The sequence below is a fragment of the Gopherus flavomarginatus genome, chromosome 4 (genome assembly GCF_025201925.1).
Source record: "Gopherus flavomarginatus isolate rGopFla2 chromosome 4, rGopFla2.mat.asm, whole genome shotgun sequence".
Lineage (NCBI taxonomy): Eukaryota > Metazoa > Chordata > Testudines > Testudinidae > Gopherus > Gopherus flavomarginatus.
Window position 1 is genome coordinate 126,588,943 of NC_066620.1, and position 23,067 is coordinate 126,612,009.

The 23,067-nt window shown below is 39.7% G+C and overlaps 1 protein-coding gene across 2 annotated transcripts in view; it reads left to right on the forward strand.

Annotated features, from left to right (window-relative positions):
* GOPC (golgi associated PDZ and coiled-coil motif containing) overlaps nt 1-23,067 on the forward strand; it is a 47,868-nt gene that overhangs the window by 13,900 nt on the left and 10,901 nt on the right. Inside the window, exons 2-4 of one of the 2 annotated variants that reach the window (XM_050949753.1) lie at nt 8,935-9,099; nt 11,918-11,941; nt 21,569-21,744. In XM_050949753.1, the coding sequence (XP_050805710.1) occupies nt 8,935-9,099; nt 11,918-11,941; nt 21,569-21,744 (365 nt within the window). The remainder of the gene's footprint in view (nt 1-8,934; nt 9,100-11,917; nt 11,942-21,568; nt 21,745-23,067) is intronic. The other variant, XM_050949754.1, reaches the window with a different exon arrangement.

A 23,067-nucleotide genomic window follows, 5' to 3' on the forward strand; every position in this document is an offset into this window, starting at 1 on the left:
TTTGTGTCATCCGCAAACTTTATTAGCACATTCCCGCTCTCTGTGCCAAGGTCAGTAATAAAAAGGTTAAATAAGATCGGTCCCAAAACCGATCCTTGAGGGACTCCACTAGTGACCTCCTTCCAGCCTGACAGTTCACCTTTCAACACGACCCGCTGGAGTCTCCCCTTTAACCAGTTCCTTATTCACCTTACAACTTTCATATTCATCCCCATCTTTTCCAATTTAACTAACAGTTCCCCATGCGGAACCGTGTCAAACGCCTTACTGAAATCTAGGTAAATTATATCTACCGCATTTCCTTTATCTAAGTAATCCGTCACCTTCTCAAAGAAGGAGATCAGATTGGTTTGACTCGATCTACCTTTAGTAAATCCGTGTTGCAATTCGTCCCAATTACCATTGACCTCTATGTCCTTAACTACTTTCTCCCTTAAAATTTTTTCCAAGACCTTACATACTACAGACGTCAAGCTAACAGGCCTATAATTACCCGGATCACTTTTATTCCCTTTCTTAAAAATAGGAACTACATTAGCAATCCTCCAGTCATACGGCACAACCCCCGAGTTTATCGATTGCTTAAAAATTCTCGCTAACGGGCTCGCAATTTCACGCGCCAGTTCCTTTAATATCCTCGGATGGAGATTGTCCGGGCCCTCCGACTTCGTCCCATTGAGCTGTTCAAGTACGGCACTTGTGAGGCATTCCCCACAGATACCCTTAAAGCTATCTATCCTCCTTCAAATCCCTCCTTAAAACTCTTTTGCTGTGATGCCTACAAAAAATTTGACAACATTTAGTCTGCTTGTGTACTGAGATCACTGCGTATTATGCTGACCAATATTGTTTCATTGTTTTCTTGTACTTATCTGCATCCATCTATTATCTGCATCCATCTATTGTCTCTTATCTAATTTTAAGGCCAGGTCTACACTGACAAGTTAGCTGGGTCACCTACATTGTTTAGGGGTGAAGAATCTGCACCCCTGAGCTATGCAGCTAAACCAACGTAACTCCTGGTGTATACAGCACTAGGCCGATGGAAGAATTTTTCCATCAACCTAGTTATCACCTCTCAGGGAGGTGGATTAACTACAGCAAGGGGAGAATCCTTCCTATTGCTGTAGTGAGTGTCTACTCTGAAGTGCTGCTGTAGCAATTTAAGTGTAGACATAGTCTTAGGGCTAGTCTACACTGTCAAGGTTATTTAATGTGGCTTGTGTAGTCATGGCAGAGCACTGGGAGAGAGCTCTCCCAGCGCTCTAAAAAGCCCACCTCCATGAGGGGCGCATGGCTCCCAGCACTGGTGCACTGTCTACACTGGCACTTCACAGCGCTGAAACTTGCTGCACTTGGGGGGGTGTTTTTTCACCCCCCTGAGTGAGAAAGTTGCAGTGCTATAAAGTGCCAGTGTAGACAAGACCTTAGATTGTAAGTTCTCTCTGTCTTTGTACTAGATGCTGTACAAAATACAATGGGGATTTGTCCATAACTAGGGCTCCTATGTGCTATGGTAATACAAATAAGTAATAATTTTCAGTCAAGTTTAATTTTTTTGACACTTACCTTGCTAGGAAAAAATGAATTGGATGCTCCTAAATTGATCTCCTGAGAGGTCTAGATATGAGGAGTTGACACAGAATATCCAATAATAAATCAAAAAAGAACTGCAGAGTTGACTAAATAATGCTAGCATTTTTATAAAGCCCCACCTCCTTTCTTGGTAAAATGCTTATGGAACTATACAACAATTTGAAATATAATCATCAAAGAAATTAAAATAATTAATTAGAACATTGGCAATTTGACTATTTTTCCACTTCAGAAAATGCATTTATACTAAGATGATTTGTTGATGTTATCTTATAAATGTTTGAAAATAGTAACTAAAGAAACCCATTTTATAAAAAATAGAACAATTTCTGTCTGAATTGTGTTGTCTAGAGAAGCAGGCTTTGAATTTTTCCAACAATGTTTTTGAATCCTTTGCAAAATAGCTCAGAATGTATTTAAACACTAGTCTTTTAATTCTGAGATGATTTTGTTCCCTGTGCACAATAGGCAAAATTGTCATTTTTAAAACTTTAAGAATATTTTCAATGGGATAAATTTTCATTTATATCTTGTAGCTGTAAATGCCTTTTTAAGAAGTGCTGCTTAATTTCTGGCAAACAGTAAAAGTATGTCCCCAGCCCCAAAACAAAACAAAACAAAACAACCATAGACTTACCAGAAACTTAACTATTTTTTTTGTTCTTCTGGGTCATTGCCTTATTGCAGAGTCACTTAGACCATTCCATTCTTGATGATGCTGATGATGTGGACCTGCAGTTTAACTAAAATAGGATACTGGCATTTCAGAGTTAAAAAGTAGATTGATGTAGGTCAAAGTCGTGACAGTGATTAAATCAGTAACTCATTCTGAAACAGAATGTTGCTCACAGATGCTTTAGAAAGCTCTAACCTTGCAGAGGTGTAGGTTTTTTTGGAATAGCAGTTAAAGTGCTTTTAGGGGTGACCATCAAACTGAAACACATGCAGTATTTATAGTTCAGAAATTTCCATTGTCTACTAATGGCAGATGTTCTTCCCTGAGCCCTGAAATATCATTAAATCTCTGTCAGCACTAATAACAGTATACTTAGCCCTTTCTACACATGGATACTCATAATACTTGTATCATTTCCATTTTGAAGTTGGGGAAACTGAGGCACAGAGAGGTTAAAGGCCTCATGCATTACCTACTGAAGTAAATGAGACATTTGGATTTATTTCAGTGAAGTTAGGGCCTTAGCCAAAGTATCCTATCCAAGTTTATACGAGTCAATAACAGAGCTGAGAATAGACCCGAAAAGTGTTTTTTTGTTTTTGGGTTTTTTTTTTTCCCAAAAGAATTCAGCATTTGGCCTAACTTGCTCCCATTGAAGGCAGTGGTAAAACTACCGCTGACTTCACTGGGAACCAAGTTAGCCCAATACTTAGTGTCCAGTGCCCAATCCAATAACCGCATTGTCTTCCTTCTATGCTTTCTGTAATGGTGCTAAACATGGGTTTTGTCCTGTTTACAATAGGTGTTAGACTTTTTATTGCTCCAATTCAGCGTGAACCACTGCTGATAAGCGTTGGAAGAAGTGAGTCAATTTCTTAGGCCATGTCTACATCTAAAATTTTGCAGCGCTGGTTGTTACAGCTGTATTAGTACAGCTGTATAGGGCCAGCGCTGCAGAGTGGCCACACTTACAGCAACCAGCGCTGCAAGTGGTGTTAGATGTGGCCACACTGCAGCGCTGTTGGGCGGCTTCAAGGGAGGTTCGGGGAACGCGAGAGCAAACCGCGGGGAAGCTGGTCTCCTTTCCCGGTTTGCTCTCGCGTTCCCCGAACCCCCGAGCAAGCAGGTCTCCTTCCCTGCGGTTTGCAGGGTGGTTCGGCGAACGCGAGAGCAAACCGGGAAAGGAGACCAGCTTCGCCGCGGTTTGCTCTCGCGTTCCCCGAACAAGCAGGTCTCCTTCCCTGCGGTTTGCAGGGTGGTTCGGGGAACGCGAGAGCAAACCGCGGCGAAGCTGGTCTCCTTTCCCGGTTTGCTCTCGCGTTCCCGGAACCCCCCTGCAAACCGCAGGGAAGGAGACCTGCTTGTTCGGGGAACGCGAGAGCAAACCGGGGAAGGAGACCAGCTTCGCCGCGGTCTGCTCTCGCGTTCCCGGAACCACCCAGCAAACCTCAGGGAAGGAGACCTGCTTGTTCGGGGAACGCGAGAGCAAACCGGGGAAGGAGACCAGCTTCGCCGCGGTTTGCTCTCGCGTTCACCGAACCACCCTGCAAACCGCAGGGAAGGAGACCTGCTTGCTCGGGGTTCGGGGAACGCGAGAGCAAACCGGGGAAGGAGACCAGCTTGATTACCAGAGGCTTCCTCAGGTATGCTGGGATACCTGCTTATTCCACGGAGGTCAAGAAAAGCGCTGGTAAGTGTCTATACTTGATTACCAGCGCTGGATCACCAGCGCTGGATCCTCTACACCCGAGACAAAACGGGAGTACGGCCAGCGCTGCAAACAGGGAGTTGCAGCGCTGGTGGTGCCCTGCAGATGTGTACACCTCCTAAGTTGCAGCGCTGTAACTCCCTCACCAGCGCTGCAATTTTCTGATGTAGACAAGCCCTTAGTGTAAATAGTATTCAGAGTGGCACCTCCCATCACTTGCATGGCATGTTAGCCCTTAATAATGTTGTTGCCATTTTAATTCTTGACTGCCTCTAGTATTGATGGATTGCAGCACTTCACATATTTGTTTCTCAGTTGGATCAGCAATATTAGATCTCTAAATATTTCTTCCAGTTGGTTTAGTTCATTGTAATATGAATATATTTGTTTTTTTAACTAACAATTGTTGCTGGGACCTATGCTGCCTGACTACCTTGATAATAGCTTGCTGTGATACTCATCTTAATAAGGTTAAAATAGTGGAAAGTTTTAGTATCCTTTAAAAATGTTTGATTTTTCTGTCCAATAAGTTATATATATTTTAGGCAGCTTGTTTGTCAAGGGTGAAAATGATAGCAAGCGAAAATTTGCTTAGCCATACTTGTTTGCTTTAAGAGGTGTGCTCTCCATATTCCTGAGCTCCTATTGCTATGAAAGAGAAACCGATACCAGGCAAAATATTGCTAGTAAATTGTCTTGTAATTTTTTAATGCTGTGATATGCCTGTTTTGTGCCACAGCGTACTTCACTGGTTTCCTTTATACATTCCTCAGTTTAGTTGTGAGTACACAAGTTTACTTCATAGAGAGGAAACCACAACAGTTCCTACTGTGACAAGCTAAAAGAAGTTTAACAAACAGAAGATAGGTTTATTCCTGTAAATACTGCAGTTAGAAAATATGCAGCAGGATATATGTTAATATGTCAAAATACAGGTACTTAATGCCTATCATTAACTGCATTGTGCACCAAGGAAGTTAATGAGATTTCTTGATGCACAAAAATACACTATACACCTCTACCCTGATATAACATGACCCGATATAACACGAATTCGGGTATAACACGGTAAAGCAGCACTCCGGGAGGAGCAGGGCTGTGTGCTCCGGCGGATCAAAGCAAGTTTGATATAACGCGGTTTCATCTATAACACAGTAAGATTTTTTTGGCTCCCGAGGACAGCGTTTTATCGGGGTAGAGGTGTACTTGCAGTACATTTGCAATTTAAGGAAAATAAAGATTTGGCAGTGGAATTCCCAATCATTTAGAGCTCTTCACTGCATCCTTATATGGCTGAATCAGCAGATTACATAAATGATTTGATATGATTAATAAATATATAAAGTAACCCCTTCTTTGTGACTCCAGGATCAAACCTGCTGTTTTATCATTATAGTTGTTCAAATGGCTTCTCCCACACTGTTTTGATCTTAAAACTAAACATTCTGTTTGTCATCCAGTACATGTTGTTGTGTTTTTGTTGCCGCTACTCCTGATTGGCTCCTCTGAAAATTCCATGACAGTCATAGGTGCCTTTCATAACATGATATGACACTTTTCCTTTGACATGTAATTTGTAATATATATATTTTTAAAAAACTGTATTAAAAGATTGGTAAGGTTGTGCATGTAAGCTTAACTCAGCCCCTTTTTGTATATGCATTCTGATACAGCCTTTAATTGCAAGATCTTTGCAATTTCAGAGTAACTGCACTTGTATTCCCCCTCTGTGGTCCACCAAGGGCAGGACTTAAAATTTCTGGCTTCTCTGCTGTCACCTCTCTTGGGCGGAGACCCATGTCTCTCTCTCCCTCTTGACCAGGGTTTTTCTAGGCTTCACAGTTCCCTGCTTGTACTAGGTTATTCCCAGCAAGCCAGATGGCCTAAACAGCCAGTGTCTGCACTGGGGCTATAAACTGTGTTATTGCCCACCGTAGTTTACTCGCAACTCTTTCTAAGCAAGCACATTTATTCTTAAAGTAAAAGCATTACAGAGAAAACATATTAAAAAAAAAAAAAAAGAACCTACACGAAGGATAATTAGCTTATCAGAGATCACCCCGAGCTCCAACAAGGGGTCTGGTAGGCATTCAGTCCTTCAGATCCCACACAGGTTTTTCTGTGGTTCCAAGTTCATAACAAGAACAACCATGAATAAGTCAGTTTCTCCTTTATACAGCTTCAGCCTTTGATATTCAGATACCAGGAACAGGTTCCCTCCTCAGGAATAGCTTCAAAAGGTTGGGTCTGGAGGTAGGAATTTGAAATCACCTCCCTCTAGGTATTGAATAGGAAACCCACTTAACTTTGTCCCAGAAGTTCCTTCTTGTTGGGCACATTGTTTAAAATACTCCTTTGAAGCTCATAACTCTTCCCAAGGTTTGTATTGACCATGTCTCCACCTCATACCCCCTCCCCCGAACCTCCTGGGAAGTTACCTTCAATCCTGCAATAATACATAAATGTTGCATTCAATGCAATAGACTTCTATAAAGTTTCTCCAAGATATTGTGGGAAACTGAACTATTTATCACAATGATCAAATACTATTTCCCCCAGAACCTCATTGGGATGAACAGTGCTCACTAAATCAATAGCTATTTAATATTTTTTATTCTTCTTATTCAGTGTGTGGTCGTGCATTATTTACTGCCCACCCTTATTTACTGCCTGTCCTAAACAGATAGCTAAGGGTTAATGTCTCTTTCACCTGAAAAAAAAGTAACCTGAAGCACCTGACCAGAGGACCAATCAGGAAACCAGACTTTTTCAGATCTGGGTGAAGGGAAGTTTGTGTGTGAGTCTTTTGTTCTGGGGTCTTCTGTCTGTCTCTCTCTCGGCTATGAGAGGATTTCTGTTTCCTGCTTTCTAATCTTCTGTTTCGAAATTGTAAGTACAAATATAGTAAGGCAGGAAGGTTTCTATTGTTTTCTTTTGTATTTACCTGGGTATAGTTGCTGGAGTGTTTTGGATTGTATTCTTTTTGAATAAGGCTGTTTATTCATATTTCTTTTAAGCAATTGACCCTGTATTTGTCACCTTAATACAGAGAGACCATTTTTATGTATTTTTCTTTCTTCTTATAAAGCTTTCTTTTTAAAACCTGTTGGAGTTTTTCTTTAGTGGGGAACTCCAGGGAATTGAGTCTGTGCTCACCAGGGAATTGGTGGGAGGAAGAAGTCAGGGGGAAATCTGTGTGTGTTAGATTTACTAGCCTGACTTTGCATTCCCTCTGGGTGAGGGGGGAAGAGAGATTAGCTCTCGGTACTTCTGTTTTCCAAGGCTGGAAACGGGGAGGGGGGAATCCCTCTGTTTAGATTCACGGAGCTTGCTTCTGTGCATCTCTCCAGGAACACCTGGAGGGGGGAAGGGAAAAGGTTTATTTCCCTTTGTTGTGAGACTCAAGGGATTTGGGTCTTGGGGTCCCCAGGGAAGGTTTGGGGGGATCAGAATGCCCCAAAACACTCTAATTTTTTGGGTGGTGGCAGCTTTACCAGGTCCAAGCTGGTAACTAAGCTTGGAGGTTTTCATGCTAACCCCCATATTTTGGACGCTAAGGTCCAAATCTGGGACTAGGTTATGACACTGCCCTTTATCCAAACTTCAGTATGGTTCCTAAAGGACTTAAGTCCACATCGTGGAACCAATAGCCACAATTCTTACTGATTGGCTATCTGAACAGAGGAAACAAGGATTTAATAGATTGATTGTATGACCTAACCTCCTGCTGTTAGAATTGTATTTTATAGGTCAAGTGCAACATTTGTAGCTGGACATTGGTAGAGCAATATATGAAAATTTCACTGCCTGTGATTTACCTGTTTTTGAATAAATAGGACTTCAGTCTTAGAGTTAAAATGCAAAAGAATATTTCAAAAATAAATTTTATTACATTAGTAGTTAGGATACATTAAAAAGGAGTATGGTGTAGGCCAGGGGTCGCAACCTCTGGCATGCGGTTCGCCAGGGTAAGCACCCTGGCGGGCCGGGACAGTTCGTTTACGTGCTGCGCCAGCAGGTTCAGCCAATTGCGGCTCCTGCTAGCCGTGTTTCGCTGTCCCAGGCCAATTGGGGCAGCGGGAAACCGCAAACAGTACATCCCTCGCCTATGCCGCTTCCCGCTGCCCTGGTGTAGGCAAATGTCACTGAGGTAAAGCCCAGCCCTGCTTCTCTAGGTCTATGGCAAAATTGTGAGGGCAGCTGTATTAGGCTCTTTGATGTTAAGACCTTAAAAAAGAAATAATCTGCTCATTGATGCTGTCTTTTAAACATCTTGTTGAACTATTATTTTTTCTGTTTGAGAGTAGAGTATCCACCACAGAGACATCAATAATGCCTATTTATTAGACAGGGTGATATGGTTTTGCAAATAAGTCACAAACTTTTTATTTAGAAAAGGATTTTAAAAACCACTTCATTGTAGAAGTAGATTTCTTTTGCAGAATCCTATTCATCCTAGAACAAGTTTTTAAAAATTACTCAGGTTTTCTTGGCATTTAGGGCAAATCCTGGCTTGCCTTACCAACAAATATTTTCTGTTGAAGGCAGGGAGGCTGTGATTTGTCCTATAATTTGAAATTTTCAGTATCAGAAAAAATTTGTGTAGTCTTATTAAGATCTCTGTGGATATGTGCTTTTCATTCATGGAAGTCTATATAGGAATTTATGCAGAGGCTTCCTTTTCTTGTTAATCTGTAATGGATTATGAAGGAAGTTCCATCCAATCTTCAGAAGAGTGATTTGTGTTTGTGTGCTGAGAGTTGGAGAAGAAAATGTGTTGTAAACAGAGGAATCCTTGGAGGGGTATGAGACACCCATGGAAAGAATCCAATTCCATCTTTATTTTACCTGTATGACTGAAACCTTTATAGTGTAGAATGTGACACCATATTATAATAATGAGAAACAAAATTTGAATAATTTCACTCATTGTTGGACTCATGATATCTTCCAGGCGCAGCTAGTGGACCTGAAATCTGAACTGACAGAAACTCAGGCTGAGAAAGTAGTATTGGAAAAAGAGGTGCATGATCAGCTTTTGCAACTCCATGCCATTCAGCTTCAGTTGCATGCCAAGACAGGCCAGAGTGTTGATTCTGGGGCAATTAAAGCAAAATTGGTGAGTATCCTAGATTAAAGGAAAAAGTTCAAACTACCCTTTTTTTTGACTGTGTAAGCGGTGAAATGTTAATGTTGCTGGTGCAAATTTATTTGAACACCAGCTTTAAAATAAACAAGTATATGTTACCAAGGTTTCTTATACTATTTCGTGTGTAAAATGATGAGCTAGTAACCATCTATAGCTGGAAAAGTACAGTAGAGGGAAAAAGAGGGTCCTAACCAGATGTCTATCAACATTCAGGGTTGCAGGCTGTTTGCTTTGAAATACATATGTAATAATTTCAAAAAAAATTGTATTAAAGTTCTGCAGTAGGGAAAAATTAAGATTGTGTTTTTTTGTTTTTATAATATAAATAAGTGTTTTAACTTTTGAAATATTGGAAATATAATCTTTTTGTTGAAGGTGTTGTTTGGAGAATGCAGAGAGGTTGATAGGCAGTTTTCTTAATTAAAGAGGTGAAGGGGGTTTGAATCTTGTGGGTTTTTTTTAAATAGCTTTTTTCAGCATTTTATTGGGTGTTAACAAAAACAGAATTTTAAATAAAGTCAGCGTGTGAATGAGTATCAGTGTAAAAATCACTTTTCTTCTCAATCAAGTTTAAGTTCCTTGGAAGTAAAGATAACTATTCTTCAGTGGTTCATGGAGTTTTCCTGGGGTAGAAAAGATCTTTGAACTTCTAATGTGAAAAGTAAGTATATCTTCTTTTTGCATTTTAAAGAAGCCAAAAAAGAGGAGACACCCATTCCTCCTCCTCCCTCTCCACTCCACCCTGTAGGGGGTTTTTTGTGGTGAGGGTGACTACTAGAGATAAGACTGAAATTTTTTCAGTAGTCCTCTTTTCTATATTTGCAGACTGGGCCACCTCTCATCTCAGTCTTCTTGTTTAATTCAACAGATCATCAGGAAAGACTCCATACACCACTGGTGATTTGTGAAACACATTTTGAGGAACTATTTGGCAAATATCACCAAATAGCCATTATTTATTTTATTTTATTTTATTGTTAGCCTACTCTGGATTTTAACTGGTGATCTAAACAAGAAACATTCCTTCTCATTACTAATCACAGATAGCATGGTTTGAGGGTCCAGCATGAATAGAATTTTAATAAACAAAATAAAAATCATTCTATATAGGCTATATGAATTGCAGGACTCTGACCTGGTTTCTGAACATTGTTTACACACTTTATAACTCTTACAACTCTTAAGCCATGTTTGTCAATGACCATGTTGAAAATTGTTTCTCTAACAAGTTCAAGTTGTGAAGCCTCAACATACATGGAATGTTTTCCTGTTACCTTAATGTGTATTAAATTACAGAAATCCCAAAGGCAGAGTAAAGCAAACTCAAAAGATTAAAAATCTAGGCTTATGAGTACAGTTTCAACATATATAAATCCCTAAACAATATGGCAAAAGTTTACTCCTTAGTTTTAACTATGAACACAGACATTTTTGTGGCTTTAGCTCACAACTATAATATTTTTCTATTTGGTTCAGGTAGTTTTTTTTAAATAGACAAGCTTCAGGATTTATCTATGTTGAAATTGTACTCATTAAAAATCTAGGCTGACATTTTGTCCTTCATTCAGTATGATGCCTTGCCTCATCCCCTTTCTTATAAACCATGAGACTTATCTTTTGAATTTGCTTTACTCTGTCTTCTGGGATTTCATAGAATTTTAGTGGAGAGAAACTGTCCTTTAAACTGTTTTAACTATAGAAACTACAAAGGTTGAAGAGCTTGAGCAAGCAAAATTGGAGCTCCATAGATGGCAACGAAAATTGGAAATCTGAGTTTTAGATTAAAAAGAGTTTAAGTGGTGACCTTCTATCAGTCTGAATCTGCCCAGGGGAGCATTTTGAAGGGAAACCTTGTCAACAAAATGTGTTACTGGAAAATATAATGCTGCATATGTTAACCTCCCTCCCTCAGTGCCGAGTATACAACTTCTCTTACTAGAGCATGGGGGAAGGTTATTATGCAGCTTACTATGAATGCATATTTGAAAAACTCCAAATTATGCAAAACGGTGAATGAAAACCTATTTAAACATTCAAGGTTGCTCAACAGTTGACTACATGCAGTTTACTCTACAAGCGTCTTTCAGATACGATCTGTTTTTTAATATCCTGTCTGTGCTGCATGGACATGAAATTTCTTTTGGTACTTTTTGTAAGAGTTTTTATAAGAGTTTGACTAAAGTGACTTTGGTCAAAATTGTATCTCCTCCTCCTGTTTTGCAGTGCATTATATATATATTTTTGCTGCTTACATACGTGTGTCCCATAAGTGGCTGAAAACCAGATGTGTAATATATAGCTAGAAAAGTATTTTATAATGTTACGTAAATCTGAATTATAATTTAACTATCAGGTAAAACCCTTAGTTTAGGTTCAGAAAGGCTTAGAAGCAAGCCTGTATTTGTTGTTCTTTGAAAAGCAATTATCTTTTCCCCAACAAAATGTGGAAATCTTTATAGCAATCTTACTGTATTTTAAGCTTTTGTAGATCTTCCCAATACTTATGTTTAGTAAGGAAATGAATGTATGTAATTTTCTAACAAATAATTGTAATGATTTATTCCTTACAATACATACTTTGATGCAGAAATTGCTACAAAATAAACTTTTTTGTTTAATACCATACTTATTTTTGTGTCCTTCAATAAATCTGGTACATTTCCTTAATAGTATTCTGACAGAATAAGACTGCTGATATTTGCATTTATTTTATGGCATTTTCTAGAAGTTCACTTTGCCACTGTTTACCAGTTTTTCTGATTGTGGAACTGTTTTCTTCTTTCTTAAGTCTATCCTTTCTGTGGATGAGTTGGTAAGTATGCTAGTTCCCTTCATCTGTATACATATTGGCCTCTGAGACTAGAAAAACGTATCTGTCTGGCTTTCCCCCCCTCCCCCCCCCAACCTCGTCCCCAGTTGTCCACATATCTGATATTGTTGACAATTTTTAGTTTTGGTGCCTTTTTTCCCAAGCCTGTGCATGTCTGTATTTGTTTGTTTCTGGTTGCTGCAACTATTTTGGGATGATAGGGCCTGGTAATTTATGAAATTCTGAAGGTTGTCTGATCTTGCTACATAGAAACAAAATCTGAAACTGTTTAAGTATTTATTTAAAAATAACAATATCCAGCATGTTATGAGCAATAATTTTTGTACATTATCAATTTTCTCTGGTAATATGTCAGTTTTCATACATTTCCCCCCTCTCCTCAATTCCCTTTTTGTGAGCGTGTTGTTTTTAATGTAACTTTCCTATTTGTTAATAGTTCTCTGGTGCCTAAAATATGTAAGCTTAGTAGTGTACTTATAAGGAGGTTTGTTTGGTAGTGGTTCAGACTTGAGACTTTCACCTCTTAAACTTTGCAAGTGATAGACTTAAAGATGTTTAAATAATGTCACTATTTTCATAGAATTATGGCCCTTATAGCTACTATTAAACATTTGTTTTTATCTATTGAAAAAATTGTTAAGTAATTGAGATCTGTTATTCTTGAGTAGAACTTCATATTTTTAATGTTGTCTATATTAAGCATAATTTTTCTCCTTTAGGAATATTAGTCATGATATAAAAACTAGAAAACAATATCTGCTTATATAGGCAAAATATAACTGATTTAGGAAAAGGCTGAGGTATTCTTACACATTAGGACACTAACCTGTCATTCCATCTTACCTCAGTACATTTTATGTTAAGAGTAAGAATTTTCTAATGATTTGCTATAATGTGTGGTTAGATTTTTTTTTTTTTTTTTTTTACAGCAGTAAGGAAATACCGTTCACTGTTGTGATCGTAAACATTGTTTTATGCAGTGTGTGACCTTTTAGTGCCAAACATTGTAAGTGTATATTCTTAAATGCCACTTAAAGAATGGACAGTGGATAGCATTGTGTATGTTTAAGGTTCAGTTCCAACTTCATTTTAACATCACCTTTTTTAATTGTGTATAACTTCGTCTCACTAACTAGTTCTAGAATGTAATTTTCCAGCCTTTGACAGAGTCCAGAGGAGAAATTTTGGAGTGGAAAATTTGAGCAATTTTTTTTGCTTATGTTTGAGTTCTATTCCTTGTTTCTTCTGGAAAGAAATATTTCACAAAGATATCTGAATAATGATTCAAGTTAGAAACATCAGACTTGATTTGTTTTGTAAATATAATTAGAATATAAGGAATAAGCCACATTTGAAGAAAATCAATGGTATAGCTTTACGCTTACAATCATTTAAAGTGGATCACTTCACACATGAACAGTAGAATTTTGCTGTTGGTTTTTTAGTTGATCTAAAAATTCTAGATCACTTTAGAAAGTTAGCTTGTGGTAGTTGAGACTCAGAAGGTTGGAATTATGAGCTTCTTTCAAGAGTTGTCAAACCAAAATCCCTGGATCAAGGAAATTACACATTCTAGATGCGCTTAATCTTTTCTAAAGTAAAACTAAACCAAAAATACCCAAGGAAATACTATGCAAAAAATACCAGTAGTATAATGTTAGGGTTCAGAAACTAAACAGAAATGTCAGGTAATGCAGAGCTCTGTGCAGGGTTATAGCTGCGTCAGTCCCAGGATACTAGAGAGACAAGAGAGACAAGAAAGACAATATCTTTCATTGGACCAACTTCTGTGGGTGAGAAAGACAAGCTTTCGACATAACACAGAGTAAAGATTGAATGTTCGATTTTTAATCTGTTCCTTCATGCATAAGCCTTAAACTTTGGCCTCTCTATCACATTTTATATGTATAGGATATCTTACAAATTGAGAATAAATTGTACAATCAGCGGACATTTACTTGCTCAGATCTTTGGGAGTGTTGGGGCACCTTTGTGCCATCCTGGTAGTGCATCGCAACCCTAAAGCCAGCCTAATGACTACATGAAGATCATGCCTGCTTATTACACTCCCCTGGGGTAGAGTTGCCATTATACAACAAGGGCATGCCCCTTGTTGCAACCAGTATAAGGGATGTGACTAAGGCATCCCTGCACCCTGGCAATTCCTGTAATTGCCCCATGCCATTGGGAGGAAGTAAGTTAGACCAGCCCAAAGGCCAATATATGACCTTTGGAATGGGGAGACTAGGAAGTATTGTGCCTCACATTTAGAGGATAGGTCTGTCAGTGGCTATTAGTCAAGATGGTCAGGGACACAACCCCAACCTCCAACTGTCAGAAGCTGGGACTGGACAACGGGAATGGATCACTTGAAATTCCCCTGTTCTGTTCATTCCCTCTGAATCACCTGGCACTAGCCACTGTCAGAGACAGGATACTGGGCTAGATGGACCATTGGTCTGACCCAGTATGGTCGTTCTTATTTCTCAACTTATCTATTTTAAATTCAGAACCTGTATTATACAAAAAGTACACATAGTGCATATGGTATCTTCAGTCCTTCAGTGAAGCTGGGAAGGGTGTATGCTGCAGCTCAGGATTGGGAGACATAAAGGAAATATTAAGCCAAAATTGTTGTCACTGTATTTTGTGCCTCTCCCCTCCAGACCTTCTGACCCTGAGCTGACTGTGGCTGTGTGCCAGGTTGCTCTAGTTTGCACCTGGGAATCTACCCAGCTCTGGATCAGGAGGTTCATGGGGAGTGGCACAAAGGTGATTTAAAATTACCTTTATGCCTCCATCCTGAGCTGTGCCATGCATTTCTCAGTCATATTTAAGGATTGGGGCCAATATATGTACTATGGTGTACTACTGCGTAATACAGTCTCTTTATTAAACTACATAACATGGCAATTTAGGAGATGAGAAAAATATACTAATCTTCATCATATGGGAAGCTCAGCGTCTGACAATTGTCTATGGCCATGCCACTATGACAATAGCTGTGGCTGGAAGCCGGTTGGGCCAAAACCCGTCTAACTTCCTAGATCAGATCAGTGTCATAAGACAATGCAGAGTTAGTAGGCAGCAAGTGTGTTACAAATTGTTGTGAACTATAAAATGGGTATCTCAGCTCAGTCCATGGTTTTTAGTGTCCAACAGAGTTATTAAATTATTTTGTTTTCAGATATTTAAAATGCTTGATGTTAGCATCAATTACACTGAGTTGTAATTATCTGATGATACACTGTATTGGTACCAGTATGGGGCAGTAGGATGATGAGGTTGTTTGGGTTTTTCTTCCTCACACAGGAATGCGCATGGGGTGTCATCAAACATTTACAGCCAATATTTGATGGGGACCACATGCTGAAAGAAATCTTTCCTGAGCCCTCTGTTCTGATCTTTAAACAACCTCCCAGCCTCGCCAATCTCATCATCAGAAGCAAGCTCCCCACAGACTAGGACACACCAACTCAAAGCTGTACCAGGTTCTGCAAGAACAATAGATGCAAAACCTGAAGACGTGTCTTCAGTGCTATGATGATCAATACCTTCTTCAACACACCTTTTAAGATCCAAGAGTCCTATAAATGCCATCACGACGTGTGCCTTACTCAGAGCATCAAATGCCCCAACACTGCCTCTGCAGGTAACACCAGACAAGCACTAAGCTCTCAAATGAACTCACACTGAAAACTGATAAAAGACAAAAACAACCTGTTACACACAGGCAAATACTTTTCACAAAGAAATCACTCACCTACCTCTTCAATATGGGGTATGTTCAGATAATTACAACCCAGTGTAATCGATGCCAATATCAAATTGTATTTTAAATATCTGATAACAAAATATGTACTTTTTAGTAAAATTTGTATAGGTATTGCAATAAAAAATTACCAAAGGAAATAGTAGTAAATGTAGTAGACCCTATCCTTTTACTGTTCTACATTTCTACTATGATTTTTTTCAGTTATGTGTAAGTAATCATAATCTGCCTTCATCTTGAAGTTTTTCTCTAAAATAATACTAATCATAGTTGAGCAAATTACAGCCCATATCTGTGCTGTGGGTCTTGGAAAAGATAATTTTATATTTTCTCTGCATTCAGATTGAGCATTGTACAGTAATTTGAGTTTCCATAATTGTTTTAATTATGAGGAATGAAGAGATAAGGGATAATAAGATACTCTTTTAAGATTAAAAATTGAGCAACCTCATATTAAATAAATCTCTTTCATACTAACTAATGTAGATCTCCTCATATCTGGAATACTGAATCTTTGTGCTGAATTCTGTGCATAAAATTGCACATTTAGGCACCAATCCTGCAAGAATGCTCCACAAGTGAGGACCTTCGCATGGACCCTTTTGGCTTCATTAGGGTTTTGCATGATGAGAGATCCTTTCACGTTGAGCTGTTTTCAGGATAAGGACCTGTGATCTTAAAGGAATGCTGTCAACTTGAAGTCTAGTCACTTTTTAAAAGTGGTTTCAGGTACAGTGCTTGTCTGTGAGTCCCCCTGAAAGAAGTGGTTTTACCAGGCCATTTCTCTCTCTTGCTGGATGAAAGATCCATGTGAGCAGCAGTTGAAACTGACAATATGCCCGTGCATAGGAAACGGTAACACCAAATGTATACGGAATGCTGTGAAATGTCCAAAGTAAATAAACCTAGAAAAATATTTGTCTCTAATGTTTCAGTTTCAGTAAAATTTAGGTGTCACTTATAACAATAGTGTGTGTGTGTGTGTGTGTGTAGGGGGTGATTTTTATTTAATTCCATATGTTTGGTGCCAATTATATGCTTAAGTTTTTTGTAGACAGACATACCCTGAATCAAAAAATTCACAATCTAAGGGCAGACAGAGGTTAGGAGAATGACAAACTTTTTATGTTCTTTTTACTCAATGGACAGACAAGTTATTTTTAATTTTATGCTATTGCTGTTTTTATTACCAGGCTTGTGTAAGCCATAGACACCAATAGGCACATTTAGGATATTTTGGAAGAGCCAGTGAGGAGGTTTACCCATGAATCCAATCTTAATTGACTGATTGTGAATGAAAATGGTATCACCACCAACAATCTCTTTTGCTATAAGAATATGTAGAACTCTATACCTAATTTTCAGCTGTTGGTAATTTTCTTTCAAGAGAAATAAGTGATCTGTGTGAGGCTGTCACTTGTGAATCAGTTCGGACATACAGTCTTTCTGTCTGATTTCAAGTCCAGGCTCTCTCTCTTCCTAGTCTCCCAGTTTCCCAAACTTAGGACTGGTCTACACTAACGGTGTAAGTCAATCTAAGTTACACTACTGCAGTTATGTAACTGATGTTGATGTAACTTGAGTTGACTTAGCGTGGTGCTATACCACGCTATGTTGACGGGAGAGCATCTCCCATCGATATAGCTTCCACCTCTTGGGGAGGTGGAGTACAGACGTTAATAGGAGAGCGCTCTTCCATTGACTTAGCGTGTATTCGCCAGACCTGCTAAAACGACACTGCTGCATCGATTGCAGCAGGGTCAATTTAGCCAGTAATATAGGCATGGCCTTATCTATGGTGACTTCAGTTTCCATTTTGATGATCTGTTTGACCCCTTAACTGCATGTTTCCTTTCCTTTGAATCTTCATTTGACCTGCAGTCCTGGTTCAACTCTCGCACTCACCAAAAGGGCTGTTCACTTGACTTGGTTTTCATTAAGCACTGCTGCTCACTCGCTCTTTCTCTCTCTCTTCCAGAATTCCCCTTTCTGACCATCACTTGGTGTCTTTAAGCATCAGCCATCAGCCCTTCTCCTCACCCTTTGTCACTCAACCTTTCCATGCTTCCAATCCATCAGCACTGACATCTTATTTGCTCTCCTCCATTTTTTCCCACTGAGATGGTCGTTGTCCCTGTCTCCCATACAAGATCCACCCTGCCAGCCCCCTTCCCTGGATCACCCCCCGCATGCGTTTCTTCCTTTTCTGCTCTTGCACTGTCGGGCAACTTTGATGGAACTCCCATGACCAGTCTGACTTCTTCCACTACTGATTTGTTCTTTCCTCCTTCAGTTTTGCCATCTTCCGTGCTAAACAGCTTGAGTTCTCAAACTTATTGAATCCCATACCTGCAACCCCAGCTGCCTTTCTGCCACCTTTGACTCACTCCTTAAACATTTGCTTCCTCTGCAAGATCTTGCCTATTTCATCCAAGAGACAGTGTGATAAAATACGATATGGCTCTCCCCTTCCCTTCAGCTTGTCTTCCCTTCCTACAACTCTTGCCTCCTTCTCTCTCATCATAGAGACAGAATTTTCTCATCTGCTCTCTTCCTCTAACCTTCCTACTTGCCCCCGTGACCCTGTCACATCCCATCTCATGATCTCCTCTACCTTACTCTTCAACTTAACCTCTGCTTGTCTCTGGCTCTTTCCCCTTACAATACAAATATGCCGTAGTCTCGCCCACCCCTGATCGTGTTTCCCTTTCCAACTAGTACCACATCTCCTATCTCCCTTTATCACTAAACTTATTGAGCTTATAGTCTACAATCTGTCTGGGGTTTTTCTTTGTAATTCCATCCTAGACCCTGTCCAGTCCAGCTCTGCCTCTTGCACACCACTGTATCCACACTCAACAAAGTCTCTAATGCTATAGCTCAAAACTAGTACTCCATCCTCCTATTTCTTGACCTGTTAGCTGCCTTAGGGTACGTCTGTACTTCCCACTGGATCAGCGGGAAGTAATCAATCTATCGGGTATCAATTTATCATGTCTTGTGTGGATGCGATAATCGATCCATGAATCGATGCCTGTACTCCACCTCTGTAGGAGGAGTAAGCAGCATTGACAGGGGAGCTGCGGCAGTCGACTCGCTGCCGTGAGGACGGCCAGGTAAATCAAACTAAGATACTTTGACTTCAGCTACATGAATAGCGTAGCTGAAGTTGCGTATCTTAGATCGATCACCAGTGTAGATCAGCCCTTTGACACAGATGACCAAGTTCTTCTTGAAATCTTGTCCTCTCTTGGCTTCTGTGGCTCTGTCTTCTTCTGGTTCTCCTCTTACCTCTCTAATTGCTCCTTCAGTATGTCTGTGGGAGAATTCTTATCCACTCACTAACTTTTTATAGGGGTTTGACAAAGTGCTGTCCTTGGACCTCTTCTTTTCTCTTCTCCCTCTACACCTTATCTCCAGGTAATCTCATCTGCAAACACAGATTCACCTACCATCTTTGTGCTGACTACTTAGCTATGTATGTCTCTATCCCAGACTGTCTCCTTCTGACCAAGCTACAATCTTGGCCTGTCTCTCTTACATCTCCTCATGGATATCTCCCCATCAGCTCAAGCACAACATGACTAAAACAGCAATGCTAATCTCCACCCTCCTTGCTACCTCTTCTCTTGAGCACTGTGGACTACATCAACAGCCTGCCTGTCAATCAGGCCGATAACCAGGGTGTCATCTTCGAGTTGGACCTCTCTCTAAGACCTCACATCCAGGCTATATCTAAACCTTGCCAATTCTTTCTGCGTAACTTCTCTAAAATCCAACCTTTTGTATCCATCAGCACAGTTAAAACTCTTGCCAAAGCTCTCATCCTCTCTTGTCTCAATTGCTGCAAAATCCTTTTCTCTGGTCTTGACCAATGCAATCTTGCCCCACTCATCCATTCAGAATACTGTTACAAATATCATTTTTTTAGGCCATTGCTTTGACTGTGTTACTTTCCTCTCTGCATCCCTCCACTGGCTCCCCTTCTCTACTGCATCAAACATAAGCTGCATGTATTCATTTTCAAAGCCCTTCATAGTCAATCCCCACCCTACCTATCACCTTTCATTAGGTATTGAGTTGTTGACATCCACCTCTGATTGGCCCATGATGTCAGCCTCCATCACTCACTTATTACATTTTCAAACAAGCACTATGTGCTTTCTTGCATACTGCCCCGCAAGCCTGAGAAGTGCTCCTCATAAACATCCTCAAAGTTCCTTTGCCATGATGCCTACAGAAAGCTTGACAACAGTTAGGCAGTGGTCTGTATACCAGCAGTCCTGTCACCCTGACCAATATTGTCTCATTGTTTCCTTGTATTCCCCATCTGCCTAAATCCATCTTTTGTCTCTTGTCTTCTACTAAGATTGTAAACTCCTTGGGGCAAGGACTGTATTTTAGTTCTATGTTTGTTGAGTGCTAGCATAGTGGGGTCCTGATCTATGACTAGGGCTCCTGTGTACTACAACAGTATAAATAACAAATAGTAGTAAAATACTGTGTAGCATATTATAGACTCATAGACTCTAGGACTGGAAGGGACCTTGAGAGGTCATCGAGTCCAGTCCCCTGCCCTCATGGCAGGACCAAATACTGTCTAGACCATCCCTAATAGACATTTATCTAACCTACTCTTAAATATCTCCAGAGATGGAGATTCTACATCTTCCCTAGGCAATCTATTCCAGTGTTTAACCAACCTGACAGTTAGGAACTTTTTCCTAATGTCCAACTTAAATCTGCCTTGCTGCAGTTTAAGCCCATTGCTTCTTGTTCTATCATTGGAGGCTAAGGTGAACAAGTTTTCTCCCTCCTCCTGATGACACCCTTTTAGATACCTGAAAACTGCTATCATGTCCCCTCTCAGTCTTCTCTTTTCCAAACTAAACAAACCCAATTCTTTCAGCCTTCCTTCATAGGTAAGGTCCCCAAACCTTTAATCATTCTCGTTGCTCTTCTCTGGACCCTCTCCAATTTCTTCACATCTTTCTTGAAATGCGGTGCCTAGAACTGGACACAATACTCCAGTTGAGGCCTAACCAGTGCAGAGTAAAGCGGAAGAATGACTTCTCATGTCTTGTTTACAACACACCTGTTAATGCATCCCAGAATCACGTTTGCTTTTTTTGCAACAGTATCACACTGTTGACTCATATTACTGCCATTGGAAATTAAACTCCAAATAATTTCCAAAACTAGGCAGGTCTTAACCCTGGCAAGGCATGACAACCAGTTCCTTTCAGAGATACCATCACATAGGTATCGTCACCGATGTGTCTTTGGCATATATTTTAAAGGCCTTGTTTGACTATCTCTTAAATTTACCACACATTTGATAGCATAAAGGTAATTTGATGTTAAGACATAATTTGTTAAAATTAGTTATCACTTCATTATTTTTAATTTTTGTTTTAAATTGATGACTGTATTACGTAGTGTTTTGTCTAGACGTCTTTAGTGTTGGTGGTGTTTAGGGCAGAGATTTTCAAAGGCACAAACGGGAATTAGGTGCCTGGATTCTACTTACTTTCTATAGAGTTGAGCACATGATTGTCCTTTGTGCCTTTTGAAACCTTCCCCTATGTCTTTTACGTAAAGGAAAAGGATCCTATGATGTAAGGAAAGTTAATCCCAATGTAAGACAATTTTGTGGCTCTTTTGTAGGAGTCTTTATAATAAAGGAACTTTAGCCTCAATACCACAATACTTTCTAGAGGGAGTAATCCATTATGTAATGCTGCAGTTATTGCATGTTTATTTGCAGAAATGTTTAGCACTTTTCCTGAAATAACTTAAATAAAAACTACCAATTTTTTTCTTAATTTTTTTTTTAGGAGAGAGAGCTTGAAGCCAACAAGAAAGAAAAGGTGAAAGAAGCTCAACTTGAAGCGGAGGTGAAGTTACTGAGGAAGGAAAATGAGGCACTTCGTCGACACATAGCTGTGCTTCAGGCTGAGGTTTATGGGGCAAGACTGGCGGCCAAATATCTAGATAAAGAACTGGCTGGAAGGTTTGTACAAGTAATTTCAGGTCCACACTATGATAATTTTGCTGTTTGGGACAGAGTCCATCTTTTTGTTCTGTTTATACAGTGCCTGGTACAGTGGGGTCCTTGTCCATAAGTGGGACTCATAGGGGCTACGATAATACAAATAATGGTATAAGAGAATCAGAATTATGGAAAGATTAGGATATGTTTAACCTTATAGGTCCTCTGTTCCCCCTGCTATTGAAAATAAACCAGGCTTTCACTATGTCCATTGCAAACTGTAACCAGCCCCTTGGAAGCATGTTTTAGGAATATGCATACTTCCAGCTAAGCCTTGAGCAGAATATTTCGGGTCAGGTTCCTGCCCCATGTAAGAAAAGCAAATGTCTTTTCTTCAGGGAGAGATAAAAGAAACCCTTCCGTCTCTCCCCATAGAACAAAAGTTTGTTTCCCTTAGTTCCATGAATGACCTAAGGTGACTACCTCAGTAATAGCCTAATTCCAAAGGTATGTTTAAAGAACCAATATTTATTCCAAAATAAAAAGAGAATTTAAATGTAAAATCACTGCTTATTTATATTGTGGTAAAACTTAAAGACTCCACTCAGGGACAGGACCCCATTTTGTTTACTCCTGTGCAAGCATTTAGGAAGACAGTGTTCCTAGTTCAAACAGCTTAAAATCTAAAAAGACAAAAATCCACTGAAAGGTGTGGGAAGGGGATTAAATAGATAAACAGTAGTGAGAGTGATGATAGGGACACGATGTTAGTTCCTTTTTTCTTTCAAAATGTGTAGAAACTATCCCTAACTACCCCCTCTACAAAGCTATTGTTAGTCCTCTTTTTTGCATTTTATTTTTTACCCTTTGTCTATTTTTTATTTCCCCAGTTCTTTGTTTTAAAAAGGATATTAAATTATCCTATGTGCCAAAGTACCCCTCTATTATGATTTCATCCACTGTCCACTGAGACAGTCCTCCAAGGCTGTCCTCAGAAACAGTTTGGGCCTCTTGGATTGCAGGGGCAACCCAGACAGTTTCTTTCTCTGCCATTATTGCAGCTCCAGCTGTTGCCAGACAATGTTTCTTGCCCCACACCGAGAGAAATGGTAGGGAATTTCTACCTCAAATGGTTGCCTCCAGTGTGGGTTTGGGCTTCTGAGGCAGGGTCCAGAGTTGGAGGAGTTGAGGGAAAGAGAGGATTTCACTAGATAGGGAAAATCTTGCAGTTACAGTTGATTTAAGCAAAAATCGTCACCTTACAAGCCATATGTGCTTGCTTCAAGGAACTATGCTGAGTACTGTGAGGTAGGTACGTACAGCAATCCACAATCCTGAAACTTT